General features: G+C 48.1%; 1 protein-coding gene across 2 annotated transcripts in view; it reads left to right on the plus strand.

The window, feature by feature from the left end:
- NPRL2 (NPR2 like, GATOR1 complex subunit) overlaps positions 1-15,120 on the plus strand; it is a 141,454-nt gene that overhangs the window by 21,813 nt on the left and 104,521 nt on the right. For both annotated transcript variants that reach the window (XM_085625157.1, XM_085625158.1), the window contains exons 2-4: positions 1,581-1,705; positions 2,246-2,337; positions 14,882-15,050. In XM_085625157.1, the coding sequence (XP_085481283.1) occupies positions 1,628-1,705; positions 2,246-2,337; positions 14,882-15,050 (339 nt within the window). In that variant the 5' untranslated portion in view covers positions 1,581-1,627. The remainder of the gene's footprint in view (positions 1-1,580; positions 1,706-2,245; positions 2,338-14,881; positions 15,051-15,120) is intronic.

A 15,120-nucleotide genomic window follows, 5' to 3' on the forward strand; every position in this document is an offset into this window, starting at 1 on the left:
CGGCTAAACAGATCTGCCCCTGCCCCCCCCCCCCCCCCCCCCCCCCCGCCAAGCGCCTTGAGACCCTTACGGGTGAGTAGCCCACTTACAGTTCCCCGATTGATTGATTGGATTTGTTTAATATTTTGCGTCAATTTAATAAAAATGCGATTTTGTTTTGAGTACCAATGGAACATCATTACCTTGGTGAAACAAATTACTCAGCATAAGAGTTTTGAGGAAAATACAAATACAATAAACTTGGAACTTTTCATAGACAGTAATTTGCGATATGCCCTAGGAGTAGTTGCCTATGTGATTCTCTCAAACGGACCATTTGGATTACGTTTTTTAGATTCTATTTGACGTAACTAGGGGCATATGTATATACCCTTAGCGCCACTTTTTTTGACGCTCCGGTGGCATTATGCCCTGTACCATATTTACAAAGTAATGTTAAGCTTTGTAACTAAGCTACCCTTTCTCAAAGGTATCTGCGTGAAAGGGGCGTGCAACGGATGTTCCACAGCAACACCCATTGCTTTTTGATGCTGCCCCAGATTTACAAAGATCTGTAAATCTGAGGCCGCACCAAACACTAACTCAAAGCAATAGCAGGTGTTAGAATGGCCGAACGGGGAGAAATACTTTTTTCTACTTGTTTTTGCTTTTTTCTGTGTGTGCTGCATTCTGAAATAGCAAAATTCCATTAATGATTGTTTATGGGCAGGAATGTGTCCCATCATTAAATTAATCATTAAATAATGACGATTTGCTACTTTTATGTGTGCTACAAAATGCAGCACACATAGAAGTAACAAATCGCCATTATGGATTGTTTGTGAAGGAAGGGTCCCCTTCATGCACATAACCAACCATTCCATTCAACGCAGGCACCTGTGCACTATGGTGGAAGGGTGCCTACGTTGGCGCTAGGCAGCTAATTATAGCACCAGTGCTAGGGAAAATACAGGGTTGTGCCGTATTGTTATAAATACAGCAAATCCCTGCGTTTTGGAAATGTCAGAACGCGGCACTAGCAAATTTGGCTCAGCTTTGCTCTCTTGACATTTCTTATATCCCCCCCCCCACGTTTCTCTGGAATGAGGTTGATATCTTTTCTTTGGGAATTGGGTGAGCAGAAGGTATTTTTAATATGTCAGTTGAGACTCTTGCACATGTTTTCTTTAATCTGCCTGTATTTTTCTACAACGATGTAGTACCTGAAAGTTATCTTCTTGAAGTATTATGTTCCTACATGAAGTAAAGCACATGCACTTTTGATGCAAGTTAAGACAAATGAGATCTGTTACTCAATTTTTCTTTATATCTAATTAAATATCAACATTCATTTTTATGGGTGTGTGTGCACCAACTATAGTTACTTTTTTTTTTTTATAGTATAGTGTTTGCATATATAACAAAGCACTTGCTCTTTTGCTGGAGGCTAAGACTATTGACATTTGATATGTAGGTATAAAATGGTTATTTGAATATAAGTATTGTAAGTTGTTTTAAAATCACATGTTTCTATTTTATGTGCAAGCAAATATAGGATACAAGAAATTAATGTTCATAGTCTTGTTAATTATGCCCATCAGGAATGCTGCATTTCCGAAGTTATCTATTGTGATTTCTTGAGCTAACCATGGCAAACAGCAGACAGATTGAGTGTATCTTCTTCAGTGAATTCCACCCCACGCTGGGACCAAAAATCACGTACCAGGTGAGCAGATCCTGAAGATAAACTAGTACATATTTTAGATGTAGGAATGAGGTAAGTGAGAGAAGAAAGAGACACATGGAGAACAGAGCAAGGAGAATGCTGAAACCCAATAAGGTGACCAGAGATAGTTGTAGACTGAGTGAACACACTCAAGGTTGGGTGTATGTCAGTCTTTCTCTCTCTATCTCTCTTTCTTTTTTACTTTCTCCAAACACAGAAGAAGTCACACCAAGCATGGAATAAGGCAAGCATAGAGATGGATTTGGGCAAAACTAAAGGATATGTGAGAGTAAAAAGAAACATGGGACCAGAGAACCATGAGGGAGAAGGGATGCGTTAACCCAAACGTGGGAAGCACTAAAAGGCTAAGGTGGTACAGCACATAATACTTAATCCATTTCAGGCCTGCTTTCTTAGACATTCCAGCTCTCCAAGATGTCTGCATTTGGTTCACAGTCTGAAGATTGGATGCTTTTTCATTCTAGACGTTCATGCCTCTTTTGCCTTGTGTAGTCTACTGAATGTCTTTCTCCATTTCAGGTCCCAGAAGAGTACATATCTCGGGAGCTCTTCGACACAGTCCAAGTCTATATCATTACCAAGCCTGAACTTCAGAACAAGCTGATCACAGTGTAAGTACTACAACTAGTGTCTTGGTATCAGAACAAGCTGATCACAGTGTAAGTACTACAACTAGTGTCTTGGTATCAGAACAAGCTGATCACAGTGTAAGTACTACAACTAGTGTCTTGGTATCAGACATGATACAGTCCTCCCCAAGAGGTGTAACATGATTGCTCAGTAATAGTGGTCTCAAGGACTTAATGTCACTTAATTTCACATGGAACATCTCCCCAATATTATAAAAGTGACATAGCTAGAGTGGTTAGACTTGTGCTTGTAGTCTGCACTTTGTGCAATTTGATTATGAGGAATACGTTATAAATTGTTTTGAGGACCTTTTAGATTGTTTTTTCGGTGGAGATTGAATAGCCATCAGCAAAGCAGAGTTTCTTTACTTAAAATGGTTTTGTTATGCATTTGGTTTTTGTCTACTAAAATCAATACGTGAGTCCGAGCAATACTTAATATTCTTTAAGTGTATTTTCCCCCTGGATTAATAGAGAATCCCAAGCCTATGTAGAAATGGCAACTGAAATTTTACATCACATTAGATGATTCTAGTGCATCACAGCAGTTTACCATAATGACAAACGTATTAGGAGATGTCATGGCATGATCAGAGGCTATCGTTATGCATGAATCAGTTTAGTGCTATAAGGAAATGCCTCATACAAGCAAGGTGCATCTTGTGTGCGTAACACAGTCTACAGATCATAGCTGGTTTATAACACTGCCTTTTGCACCAAAGGGTCTCCACTAATTTTCTTAATAAGAGTATCACATTTGCGATATTACAGTATCCTTGGACCGGGAACTTTGCCTAGTGTGTTACTGTTGTTTTGGTACTGATAAATGACATGCTTTTGTTTGTTTGTTTATGGCTTACTGCTCGAATCCACTGCTTCGAAGAGTTGAGCTAAGGTTAAGCAAACAAACCTGACTGGACCCAAGTCAGTATTGTGAGTGTATTACATGGTGAGGACACACAAGCACACCATGTAATACTCCAATTTCTTCACAAATGCGATAAATCACCGCCTCTAAAAAGCACTGTGTGACTTACCATTGACCCGACTCTTCAGAAGGCAGTGTACTTGAGTACTCTCACAGCAGATTTTAGGGTGGCTTAGAGTACTACAACTTAATGGCCTTGCCGGAGCGCATTACATATTTGAAACTTCCATCTGCCTCAGATCCCAAGTGTATAGTGTATTCCTCGAATCATCAAGACTTACTTTTGCTCCTTTCCTTTCTATATTTTCACCTTAACTGACAATTTCGGTGGCTTTTCGTTGAGTGCGAGTAGGGCTGTCATAAATAATGGGTTGAGAAAACTCTTGATTAGAATTTTCAGTCTTTAGTGGCTGCATAGCAAACATGCAGAAACATGTCAGGAAATGTGACGTTTTTGGACCATCGGCCTCTTCGATCTAGCAGAAGTTACTTTCTTTCCGTTGGCCTCAGTGCTTCAAGTTTACATGGCTATTATGTAGAAGCACCATCAACAACATAGTACTCTGTAAATGTGGCTAACTCATTACAGGGCTCAGATGTATGCAATGATATTTGACTTGCTGAGAATGAGATGATTTAAATTCCCAGAAGTTTGACACATTCACTTATTGTTAACAAAGTCATCACCTCAGAGGAATATAGATTGTGTAACTTGTGGGCACAGCAGTGTAGTTGTTGAAACATTTTCTTCCACCTGCAAATTAATAGCTGAGCCTTACTGAGTCTGCTCCCAGTCCATTGGCTCTGCAGGACCACACATGCTAAATACCATTCCCATGACCTAATCTTCATCTGTGGTCTCACCATCGAATAACTGTTTATCTTTTCAGCCTGTTGATCATTTCATTCTCTGGTTGGAAATGTCAAAAACAAGAAACAAGACTGCTAATTCTTTAGGGAGTTACCCAAAGTCTTCACAGATGCAGTCCAAGAAGATTTGTTTCCTCTGGACAACTCCATCAGTCACCCATCACAGAGCCATCACTTGACATAAACTTTACTAACTATGCACCAGCTTTAAATAAGCTGCCTGCTACTAAGAGGAACATACAAAAAACATTTCTCATCACCTCAACAAATCAATAATAATGAACTTGCTGAATTTAAGTGATTGTGGTTCCCTTGATGACGATGGAGGAAATTGGGATGTTTAGTGGACAGACTTGTTTGTCCAGTACAAAAAAGAAGCCAAAAGACAGCAATGCAAGAGAGCATACTATATTCACAAAATAGAAACTGCTGAAAACAACATTGCCTATCTCTTTAAAGTCTCTTCAATGTTAATCAAACGTATCTGCTCAACTCCCCACTACCTTCTTGAAAAGATTATTGTGACAACTTTTTTGCAGAAATACACCTTCTGAAAAGTAAGAATCCCCAAACACTCTTTGACTCTCTCACATGGATTCACCTCCAGTGACATCCACCATTATTTGTCCTGCATACTGTAATGATCCAAGGAGGCTCAGTAACTTCTCATAGGTTTATTAAGGTCAACATCTCCAGCTGAGCTCAACGCTGTCCAGCTTCTTCTGTTTGAATCCCCAACATTCTCTCACTAGGTAAGCTCTGACCTCACCACATTCTATGCTGCCAGCACTACATGTCTTTACACATCTTCCCCATAATAATATTTGAACAAGAACTATGAAATTAACATACATTGATGCAACAGGATTCAAAATACGGCATATCTCGAAATTACTAATAGCTAAATGACCAATATCTAAATATTCAACATGTCATCGGATTTCATGCTATCATATAAGGTAGAGACAACTATCCCTCAATTCTAAATAGATCTCCCATACCCCTCATAGCACCATTCTCCAGGATTACAACATAGCGTTTGACTTTGCTCACCCAGCAAGGGAATGGAATACTTGCTCTCCCCCTTGCAAACAAACCCTTTTTTTCTCACGAACACCCAATCTCCCGGTCTTACACAACATTGTTTCACACCCTTCCTTATGTTTTAATATAGCACATTTTTTCCTTTGCAACTTTAAACCCCTCTTTTTCACTTCCTCAAGATCCACTTCAATCAATCAATCAATCAATCATGGAATTTATATCGCGCACTACTCACCCGGAAGGGTCTCAAGGCGCTTGGGGGAGGGGGTCTGCTACTGCTCGAACAGCCAGGTCTTGAGCTGTTTCCTGAAGGCGAAGTGGTCCTGGGTCAGCCGCAGGTGGACGGGCAGGGAGTTCCATGTCTTGGCCGCTAGGTAGGAGAAGGATCTTCCTCCGGCGGTGGCTCTCTGGATGCGAGGGACGACGGCGAGGGCGAGGTTTGCGGATCGTAGCTGTCGGGTGGGCGTGTAGAAAGTCAGGCGGTCGTTGAGGTACCTTGGGCCCAGGTCGTGGAGGGATTTGTGTGCGTGGGTGAGGAGTCTGAACGAGATCCTCTTGTTGACAGGGAGCCAGTGCAGGTCTCTCAGGTGGCTCGAGATGTGGCTGCGTCGGGGGGCGTCCAGGATGAGACGGGCAGAGGCGTTCTGGATACGCTGAAGTCTTTTCAGAAGCTTGGCTGTTGTGCCGGCGTAGAGGGTGTTTCCGTAGTCTAGTCTGCTGGTGACGAGGGCCTGGGTGACAGTCTTCCTGGTCTCGGTCGGGATCCATCTGAAGATCTTGCGGAGCATGCGGAGGTTGTGGAAGCAGGATGAGGAGACAGCGTTGACTTGTCTGGTCATCGATAGGGAGGAGTCCAGGATGACGCCCAGGTTGCGTGCGTGGTCCGTTGGCTTGGGTGCGGTGCCCAGGGCCGGGGGCCACCAGGAGTCGTCCCATGCGGAGGGCGACGGTCCCAGGATGAGGACTTCTGTCTTGTCCGTGTTCAATTTCAGGCGGCTGATGTTCATCCATTCGGCGACATCTTTCATCCCTTCGTGTAGGTCGGCTTTGGCGGTGTCGGGGTCTCTGGTGAGGGAGAGAATCAGCTGGGTGTCATCGGCGTAGGAAATGATGTTGAGGTTGTGTTGGCGTGCGATGGCAGCGAGGGGTTTCATGTAGATGTTGAAGAGAGTGGGGCTGAGCGACGATCCTTGCGGGACGCCGCAGATGACTTCGGTGGCCTCAGAGCGGAACGGAGGGAGGCGTACTCTCTGTGTTCTGCCGGAGAGGAATGAGATGATCCATTCCAGAGCAGTCCCCTGGATGCCGGTGTCATTGAGGCGTTGGACTAGGGTGCGGTGGCAGACAGTGTCAAATGCTGCGGAGAGGTCAAGGAGGATGAGTGCCGCTGTTTCACCTTTGTCGAGCAGGGCTCGGATGTCGTCGGTGGCTGCGATGAGGGCGGTCTCGGTACTGTGGTTGGCTCTGAATCCGGATTGCGATGGGTCGAGGGATCCGTTCGTCTCGAGGAAGGCGGCCAGCTGCTTGTTGACGACCTTCTCAATGACTTTGGCAGGGAATGGAAGGAGCGAGATTGGGCGGAAGTTCTTGAGGTCGGTCGGGTCCGCTGTTGGTTTTTTCAGTAGTGCGCTGAGCTCGGCGTGCTTCCAGCTCTCCGGGAAGGTGGCTGTGTCGAAAGAGGCGTTGAGGATGTCTCGGAGGTGAGGTGCGATGGTAGAGGCGGCCTTGTTGAAGACATGGTGGGGGCATGGGTCGGTCGGCGATCCGGAGTGGATGGTGTTCATCATGCGTGTCGTGTCTTCGGGGGTCACTTTGGTCCATGACTGGAGGATAACGGCGGGGTGTGTAGGTTCAGTCGATGGGTGCGGGGGTGGAGCGCCGAAACTGTTGTGGATGTCGGCGATCTTGCGGTGGAAGTACGAGGCGAGGGAGTCGCAGAGGTCCTGCGAGGGAGTGATGTCGTTGTTGCCGGCGCTGGGGTTGGAGAACTCCTTGACGATGTTGAAGAGCTCCTTGCTGTCATGGGCGTTCTTGTCCAGTCGTTCCTTCAAAGATTTCTTCTTGGTGGTGCGGATGAGCTGATGATGTCTGCGGGTGGCGAGTTTGAGGGCGGTCATGTTGTCGGTGGTCTTGTCGAGGCGCCAGGCCTTCTCGAGGGTGCGGCAGGCCTTCTTGGAGTCCTTGAGTTCGTCGGTGAACCAGGGGGCCTTCTTGCTTCTGGGCCTGGTGAGTGGGTTCTTCAGTGGGGCGAGGTCGTTGGCACAGGAGGTCAGCCATTGCGTGAGGTCGAGGGCTGCTGTGTTAGGGTCCGTTGTCCTGACCGGTGGGTTCTGGCTGAGGGAGGTGGTGAGCTGGTCGACGGTGATCTTGCTCCAGTTTCTGTGGGGAACCTGCTTCGGGTGGTGGTGGACCGTGTTCTTCTTGAAGCTGAAGTGGACGCAGCTGTGGTCAGTCCAGTGGAGTCCGGTGCAGTGGCTGAAGGTGACGTGCTTGCTGGATGAGAAGAGGGGGTCGAGCGTGTGGCCGGCGTGGTGGGTGGGGGTGTTGACCAGTTGCTGGAGTCCGAGGTTGGCGAGGTTGTCCAGCAGGGTGGTCGTGTTGCGGTCGTTGTTGTTCTCCAGGTGGAAGTTGAGGTCCCCGAGGAGGATGTAGTCGGCGGAGGGGAGGGCGTGAGGGCTGATGAAGTCCGTGATGTCTTCGCAGAACTGTGCGCGTGGTCCCGGGGGTCTGTAGATGAGGGTGCCTCTGAGGGTAGTCTTGGGGTCGGTGTGGATCTGGAAGTGCAGGTATTCGGCGGTGTTGAATGCGTCGGTGGAGTCAGTCGAGATGCGAATGGTGTCTTTGTGTACGATGGCGATCCCTCCTCCGGTCTGGTTGACGCGATCCCTCCTGATGATCTTGTAGCCGTCCGGGATGGCTATGGCGATGTCGGGGGCTGAGGAGGTGTTCATCCAGGTTTCCGTGAGGAAGGCGACATCTGGAGATGCGGTGTCGAGGAGGTTCCAGAGTTCCACGGCGTGTCTGTGGACGGAGCGTGTGTTGATCAGGATGCACTTGAGGTGGTTGCTGTTGTCCGTATTGGTGGGCGTGGTGCTTGTTTGGAGGCAGGAGAAGTTGCAGGATCGGCAGGCGAAGGGTCCATGGGTGTGTCGCGGGGACGCTCGGTAGCACCCGGGGGCTCGGGCGGTTTTGAGTGCGATGAGCGTAGTGAAGTCGTAGGTCCTGCGGGGGGGCTGGCGGGCGCGGGGGCCAAGGGGTCTGGCGCTGGGCGCGGTCCAGGCACGGACGGGCGCAGACGGGCTTACCTTTGGCGCACCTTCGGCGCACATAAGGCGCTCCCGCTGCGCGCGTCCGCTGCGCGGTCGCTCAGGGGGCGTCATAAATAAGGAGCCGGGAGGGAGGGCAGCTGGGAGGCGGGAGCGGGTTGTCCAATGGGCAGTGGGGGGAGGCGGGGACTGCAGGCGGGAGCGGGAAGGAGGAGAGCGGGTCAGCGGTGGCGAAAACGGCGGGAAAAAACGGAGCGGAAGTCACCGGGGCAGCGTCGGAGGTCAGCGGGCGAGAAGGGGCAGCAGCGGCAGGAAGCGACAGGCAGGAGGCAGGAGGCAGGAGGCGGCAGCGGCGTGAACCAGGTGAGTGGCGTCAGGCGGAGGTAACAGGGTGGGCAGGTGCCAGGCAGCGACAGGTAGGCAGAGCAGTGAGGGGGAGCAACCGGCTGTGGGGGCACAGGGGTCACACTGACCAGCCCGCTACTGTCCCTTTAAATAAGGAGCCGGGAGGGAGGGCAGCTGGGAGGCGGGAGCGGGTTGTCCAATGGGCAGTGGGGGGAGGCGGGGACTGCAGGCGGGAGCGGGAAGGAGGAGAGCGGGTCAGCGGTGGCGAAAACGGCGGGAAAAAACGGAGCGGAAGTCACCGGGGCAGCGTCGGAGGTCAGCGGGCGAGAAGGGGCAGCAGCGGCAGGAAGCGACAGGCAGGAGGCAGGAGGCAGGAGGCGGCAGCGGCGTGAACCAGGTGAGTGGCGTCAGGCGGAGGTAACAGGGTGGGCAGGTGCCAGGCAGCGACAGGTAGGCAGAGCAGTGAGGGGGAGCGACCGGCTGTGGGGGCACAGGGGTCACACTGACCAGCCCGCTACTGTCCCTTTAAATAAGGAGCCGGGAGGGAGGGCAGCTGGGAGGCGGGAGCGGGTTGTCCAATGGGCAGTGGGGGGAGGCGGGGACTGCAGGCGGGAGCGGGAAGGAGGAGAGCGGGTCAGCGGTGGCGAAAACGGCGGGAAAAAACGGAGCGGAAGTCACCGGGGCAGCGTCGGAGGTCAGCGGGCGAGAAGGGGCAGCAGCGGCAGGAAGCGACAGGCAGGAGGCAGGAGGCAGGAGGCGGCAGCGGCGTGAACCAGGTGAGTGGCGTCAGGCGGAGGTAACAGGGTGGGCAGGTGCCAGGCAGCGACAGGTAGGCAGAGCAGTGAGGGGGAGCGACCGGCTGTGGGGGCACAGGGGTCACACTGACCAGCCCGCTACTGTCCCTTTAAATAAGGAGCCGGGAGGGAGGGCAGCTGGGAGGCGGGAGCGGGTTGTCCAATGGGCAGTGGGGGGAGGCGGGGACTGCAGGCGGGAGCGGGAAGGAGGAGAGCGGGTCAGCGGTGGCGAAAACGGCGGGAAAAAACGGAGCGGAAGTCACCGGGGCAGCGTCGGAGGTCAGCGGGCGAGAAGGGGCAGCAGCGGCAGGAAGCGACAGGCAGGAGGCAGGAGGCAGGAGGCGGCAGCGGCGTGAACCAGGTGAGTGGCGTCAGGCGGAGGTAACAGGGTGGGCAGGTGCCAGGCAGCGACAGGTAGGCAGAGCAGTGAGGGGGAGCGACCGGCTGTGGGGGCACAGGGGTCACCTCAACCTTTGTTGCCATTCCCTTCAACCATATAGGGCACTATTTTACACCTGGCTCTCTTCCTTTTAAGGACACAAATGGCGAGACTTCTGTCACAGAGTGAGTGGTTGTCCTATGCAACCACATCATTCTCCTCAGTTCCTTCTTCCATTGAAAATAATTAGCTAGAGACCGTTGTATGTTTTCCATCACCAATCGGTTTACTCTCTCAACCAACCCGTTAGCTAGCGGTTGCAAAAGAGCCTCCTTCTCATGCTCAATTCCCATGCCAGAGAGATAATTCGTCATCCACTTAGATATAAACTGCACCCCATTATCCGACACAATATTTTTAGGTATCCCTTCCTCCATGAAAATCTCCTCAAAAAACTTGATAACATTTGAAGAATTCACTTCCCCAACAGCCTAGACTACAAACCATTTGGTATGGTAATCCACTAAGATTAGGATAAACGTATTTCTTGTTGCTAACCTGGATACAGGTCCCAAGAAATTGATGGCCAACTTTTCCAAAGGCCTTTCTGGAAAATTCATGGCTACTAACGGAGCCTGTCTAATCACTTTGATCTTGTCACTGTTTGCACACTCCACACAATTCTTCACCTTTTCTTCCACATCTCGATCCATACCAGGCCACCACAATGATTACCTCACCTTCCTTTTCACAAGTCCCCGTCCTAGGTGTCTCTCATGAACAATATCAAGAATTCTCATTCAAATACTCCTGGGGGGAACAAACTGACCTCTCCTCATTAGCCTGTCACCAACTATGCTCAGTTCTTCCCTGATTTTGAAATACTCACGCATCCCACCCTCGTCACAAGTGTAATGATCCAAGGAGGCTCAGTAACTTCTCATAGGTTTATTGAGGTACAGCATCTGCAGCTGAGCCCAACGCTCTCCAGCTTCTTCTATTCAAATCCCCAACTTTCTCTCACTATGTCAGCTCTGACCTCACCACATTCTTTGCCACCAGCACTACATGTCTTTACACATACCCTGAGGTATTAAAAGCCATCAAGGACATCGATCTTTTTCCCCTCCGCAGCAGATATCTGCCTTGCTAGAGGTTTCACCAGGATTTCAAATTTGATGGCACTGTCTATCACTAACATAATCGAGGCATCTTTGGAAGGTGGTGTAAATCCATCAGGCTTCAAGTAGGCCATTGCCAACCAGCATCACAAAAACATCATGTATAATGACAGTCTGGCCTACTACCAACTCATCTGCAACCTTCCCTCCATCACCAGGATAATGGAAACATAACTATAAAATAAATGTAGGACTTGATAGAGAGCAACAGCTTACTGGACAAGAACAAATGTAGATTCTGACCCAAACATGGAAACAACTTGGTGTCAATATGCAAGAGAATACATTCTAGAAAGTGTAAACAAAGACCAGACTGCTTCACATATGAGCACATTCGACATGGTCACAAAGAACATTTTACTTTGTGACCTTTTGGTTAAATATCTTAGATACAGCTGTGGACTGCCTTGGCTCCTTTATTTAAAACACTCTTAAAAGCTCATGATTGCTTCCTCCTAAGTTCCCAGTTCACCGAGGATCTGAAGATGCACACCAGGCTTCATTTCTTCCTGAGCTCTGTTCAGCACCTACCTTAGTACACTTGTCGGTATTTTCAGACACTTCGGCCTTTATTTCCAAATGTACGCACACAACAAACAACTAGCTACTAGTTTGAGCTGGATTAGGTCTGTGTTAAAAAACAACGTTCCTCCACGTTCAGATCCAGTCTCCGCTTGCATCAGTTCAATTTAGGGCAGAATTACTTAGAACAACTTAAACAGACTTGAATGGTGAGAATGCAAAACTAATTCTCTTGGGCATATCTTATTCACATTTACTTCCTTTGAATTGGTGTCATGGTTTCGGAGCAGCATTTACACCAGCAAACCATTTCAACTACCTGCATGCCATATTCTATTCCTCAGCCACTCATGCAAAACAAATAAATTACTTGGTGAAGCACTGGAATGACCATCTTAATCTGTCTAAAAATATCACTCCGGTTCTCAATACCTATGCCACCTTCATTTTGACCCTACTTTTCCTAAGAAAGGATTATGCTGTGCCTCGTACATGGGCCTTCTATCTTTGTTTTGTGTTAAAGCTTCAGCATAAACAAAGCATCTAGATGTATATATTTTCTCTACCCTCTCAAACATGCTCAGTCATCCTTAAAGAATTTATACTGGTTTCTTGTGGATACATAAAGTTAAAAACTCTCTGGATCACTCCTCAAGTCCGTTCTAGTCTAACAGCATAAGAGTATCCACATATACACCTTCATGCGTTCCATTGTTTAGTTGAGCAGAAAAAGCATTGGCAGTTTTTTAGGTCGGGCCTAGCGCAGCGTGCTTTTGCCGCTCTAGGAGATGACCTTTTGGAATCTGTCTGCACTTTCCTAACACTCGTGCTTGTGGCGGCATCCACCTTGCGGGAGCGAGCCGCTGCGTTCAGGGGCCATCTGTTTCTAATTAGTGTGGCATTAGCGTGGCCGGCTGCGCTTGTTTACATTTCTCTACTCTCTCTCCCCTGCCTGTTTCACCTTCGCCCTCCCTCTCAGGCGCCCTGTTTCCAGCTCTGGGCCCCCGCCCTTTGACAGGAAAGCGAAACTTGTTTCTTTTAGACTTCATTCTCTGACTACCGCCTCCATTCCAAACCTTCCTTAGTCCTACCCATCTCTGATTTGCCCCTTCACATCTTCTCGTTTGGACACGACGCTCCGGATTTCCCACCAAATCTCCCATTAATCATCCACAGGGTTGAATTCCGATGAGATCTTCATAATGCCAAATAAATGCAGTGTTTTCTGAGACTGTCTCCCAGACATTTGCGGCTTATAAATCAAAAGGGCACTGTGTTTTTAAACATGTTTACGGCAAAGCAGTCCTGCTTTATTGTCCTTACAGCTTTCATGAGGAATGCATTCTGCTGCGACATTAAAGAGCAGTAGCCTTCCTTCTAAGCACTCGTTGATTTCTGAGGACGGCTGCAGTCAAGGCACAGTTGTAGTCTGGCTCTGTGTTTTCCCCGTTTATTCCGAGCTATATGGGAAGTGCCCCTCGCCTTTGTAGTGCAGATATACACCGCCTCCATTTCCTTATTTGCTACAGCGCTTCAGACAGTCCCCAATCTCGTTCCAATATAGGCACGTCTCACCCCACAGTTTGAGTGAACACATCCCTTCACCGAGACACCTCACATGTCTTTCATGGCCGCACTGGACCTGGAGCGGCTCATTGAGAAGATCCGGCTTCCCTCATTATCCTCTGGATATTTACCTCCTCAAAGGCGCACCCTGTTCTGTAAGGCATGTTCTAATGCAGCAGTTCTTATATCCTTTTGACTTCCACGGACCCCCAATGAATCACTGTTGGAAGCCACAGACCGCCACCTAAACAATTTTGACGACATGAAAAATGTCATGTTGTTATGTATATGCTCTAGTACTCTAGTAATGATATGTCCTTCCTACCCGTCACTGATTTGCCCCTACACATCTTCTCCTTCTTTCACTCGTTCTTTTGTACAATTTAATGTAGTTTGGTCATTTTTTCTTTAGTATTTTTTCCTCATCTTCCACATTCGTTACTACCTTCGCTCTCACACTATTAATCTGTTCATCTGTCCATTTTATTGCTGCTCGTAATGTTTCCCATTTAATACACCTGTCTCCTTTCCTTTGTGCCTCCTCATCACTCCTTTTCACTCAACCTTCTCCCCATATACTCTACTTATATCCCTGCCTCCTTCCTTCTTATCCCCTGCACTATTCCTTCCTTTCAACTTCCTTTTTCCCCCCATTCTATTCCTTCTTTTTGCCTTTCTTTATTTCCTTCCTTCATCTTTATCCCCACACTATTCCTGCTTTTCGTCTCTCATTCCTTCTTTTTTGTCCCTCGGACTATTCATATTTACGTCATTCTTTCCTTCCTTTTTATCCTCAGCACAAATCCTTCATTTCGCCTTTCTTTCAGTTGTTTGTGTTCATTCATTCATTCCCCCTTCTCTTCCACAGTCCTTATTTCTTTGTCTCTCCCTTTCGCGCAGTGTATTTTTTATCCTCTTGTTTCTTTTCGCCGCCCTATATTTACTTCTACTCACCTTGCTTACTTTGTTTCTCCATTTCACTTTTGCCTTTTACTCCTTCATTTGTCTTTCGCTAGCCTTCGTTCTCTCTATTCTCTTGTACTCTTCTGTCTGTATCCATTCCCGTCACTCGGTCCCTTTCCTTTCCTCTCCTCTTTCTTCCTCTGTCTCGCCTTATTTTTCTCTGCCTCCTGCTCTTTCCCTCCCCCACCCCTATTGCTGTCAGTGCCCTTCCTCCTGTGTATGCATGTGCTGCATGGCTAAACGCTTATAAGGTCCCAAAGGCGAAACCTATTGGCTATGCCAATGCTTGTCATTACAAGCATCGTGCTCTGGAAGTAGCTACAATTCCAGAGTAAATTTAAGACTCATTTTCTCGCAGTCATTTGATTAATTTTCCTCTGACCACTCACTGCTTTGAAGCTTTTCCTCTCCGACTCCTCCTTGCACCCTCTTCTTTAATTAAGCCCCTCATGTTCCTGTGTCACTTACATACACCCATTCCACTAATCGCAGCTTCCTGCCTCCATCCCTCCCTTCCTTGTCCTTCAACACTTTTAAACAGTCTCTAGATCTGCATGTAGCATTTTACAAATGTTCATTAAGTAATAAATACATAATCTGGTGTTCTGATGGAAAGAGTATGTTGCTGCTAATTGACTTCAGTTGTGCATCCTTTTGTCCTCCGATAGAACTGCCATGGAGAAGAAGTTGATTGGTTGTCCGGTGTGCATTGAACACAAGAAGTACAGCCGCAATGCTCTGCTCTTCAATCTGGGTTTTGTTTGTGATGCCACAGCCAAGACCTGTCACCTGGAGCCTCTAGTGAAGAAGTTGGCCGGATATCTCACCACCCTGGAGGTCTGATCCTGTGTGTATGTCCTCAGTCTATTGTTAGGTTTATGTATTTGTTTGTACAACGCACATTACC

This window comes from Triturus cristatus, chromosome 9 (genome assembly GCF_964204655.1).
Source record: "Triturus cristatus chromosome 9, aTriCri1.1, whole genome shotgun sequence".
Classification (NCBI taxonomy): Eukaryota; Metazoa; Chordata; class Amphibia; order Caudata; family Salamandridae; genus Triturus; species Triturus cristatus.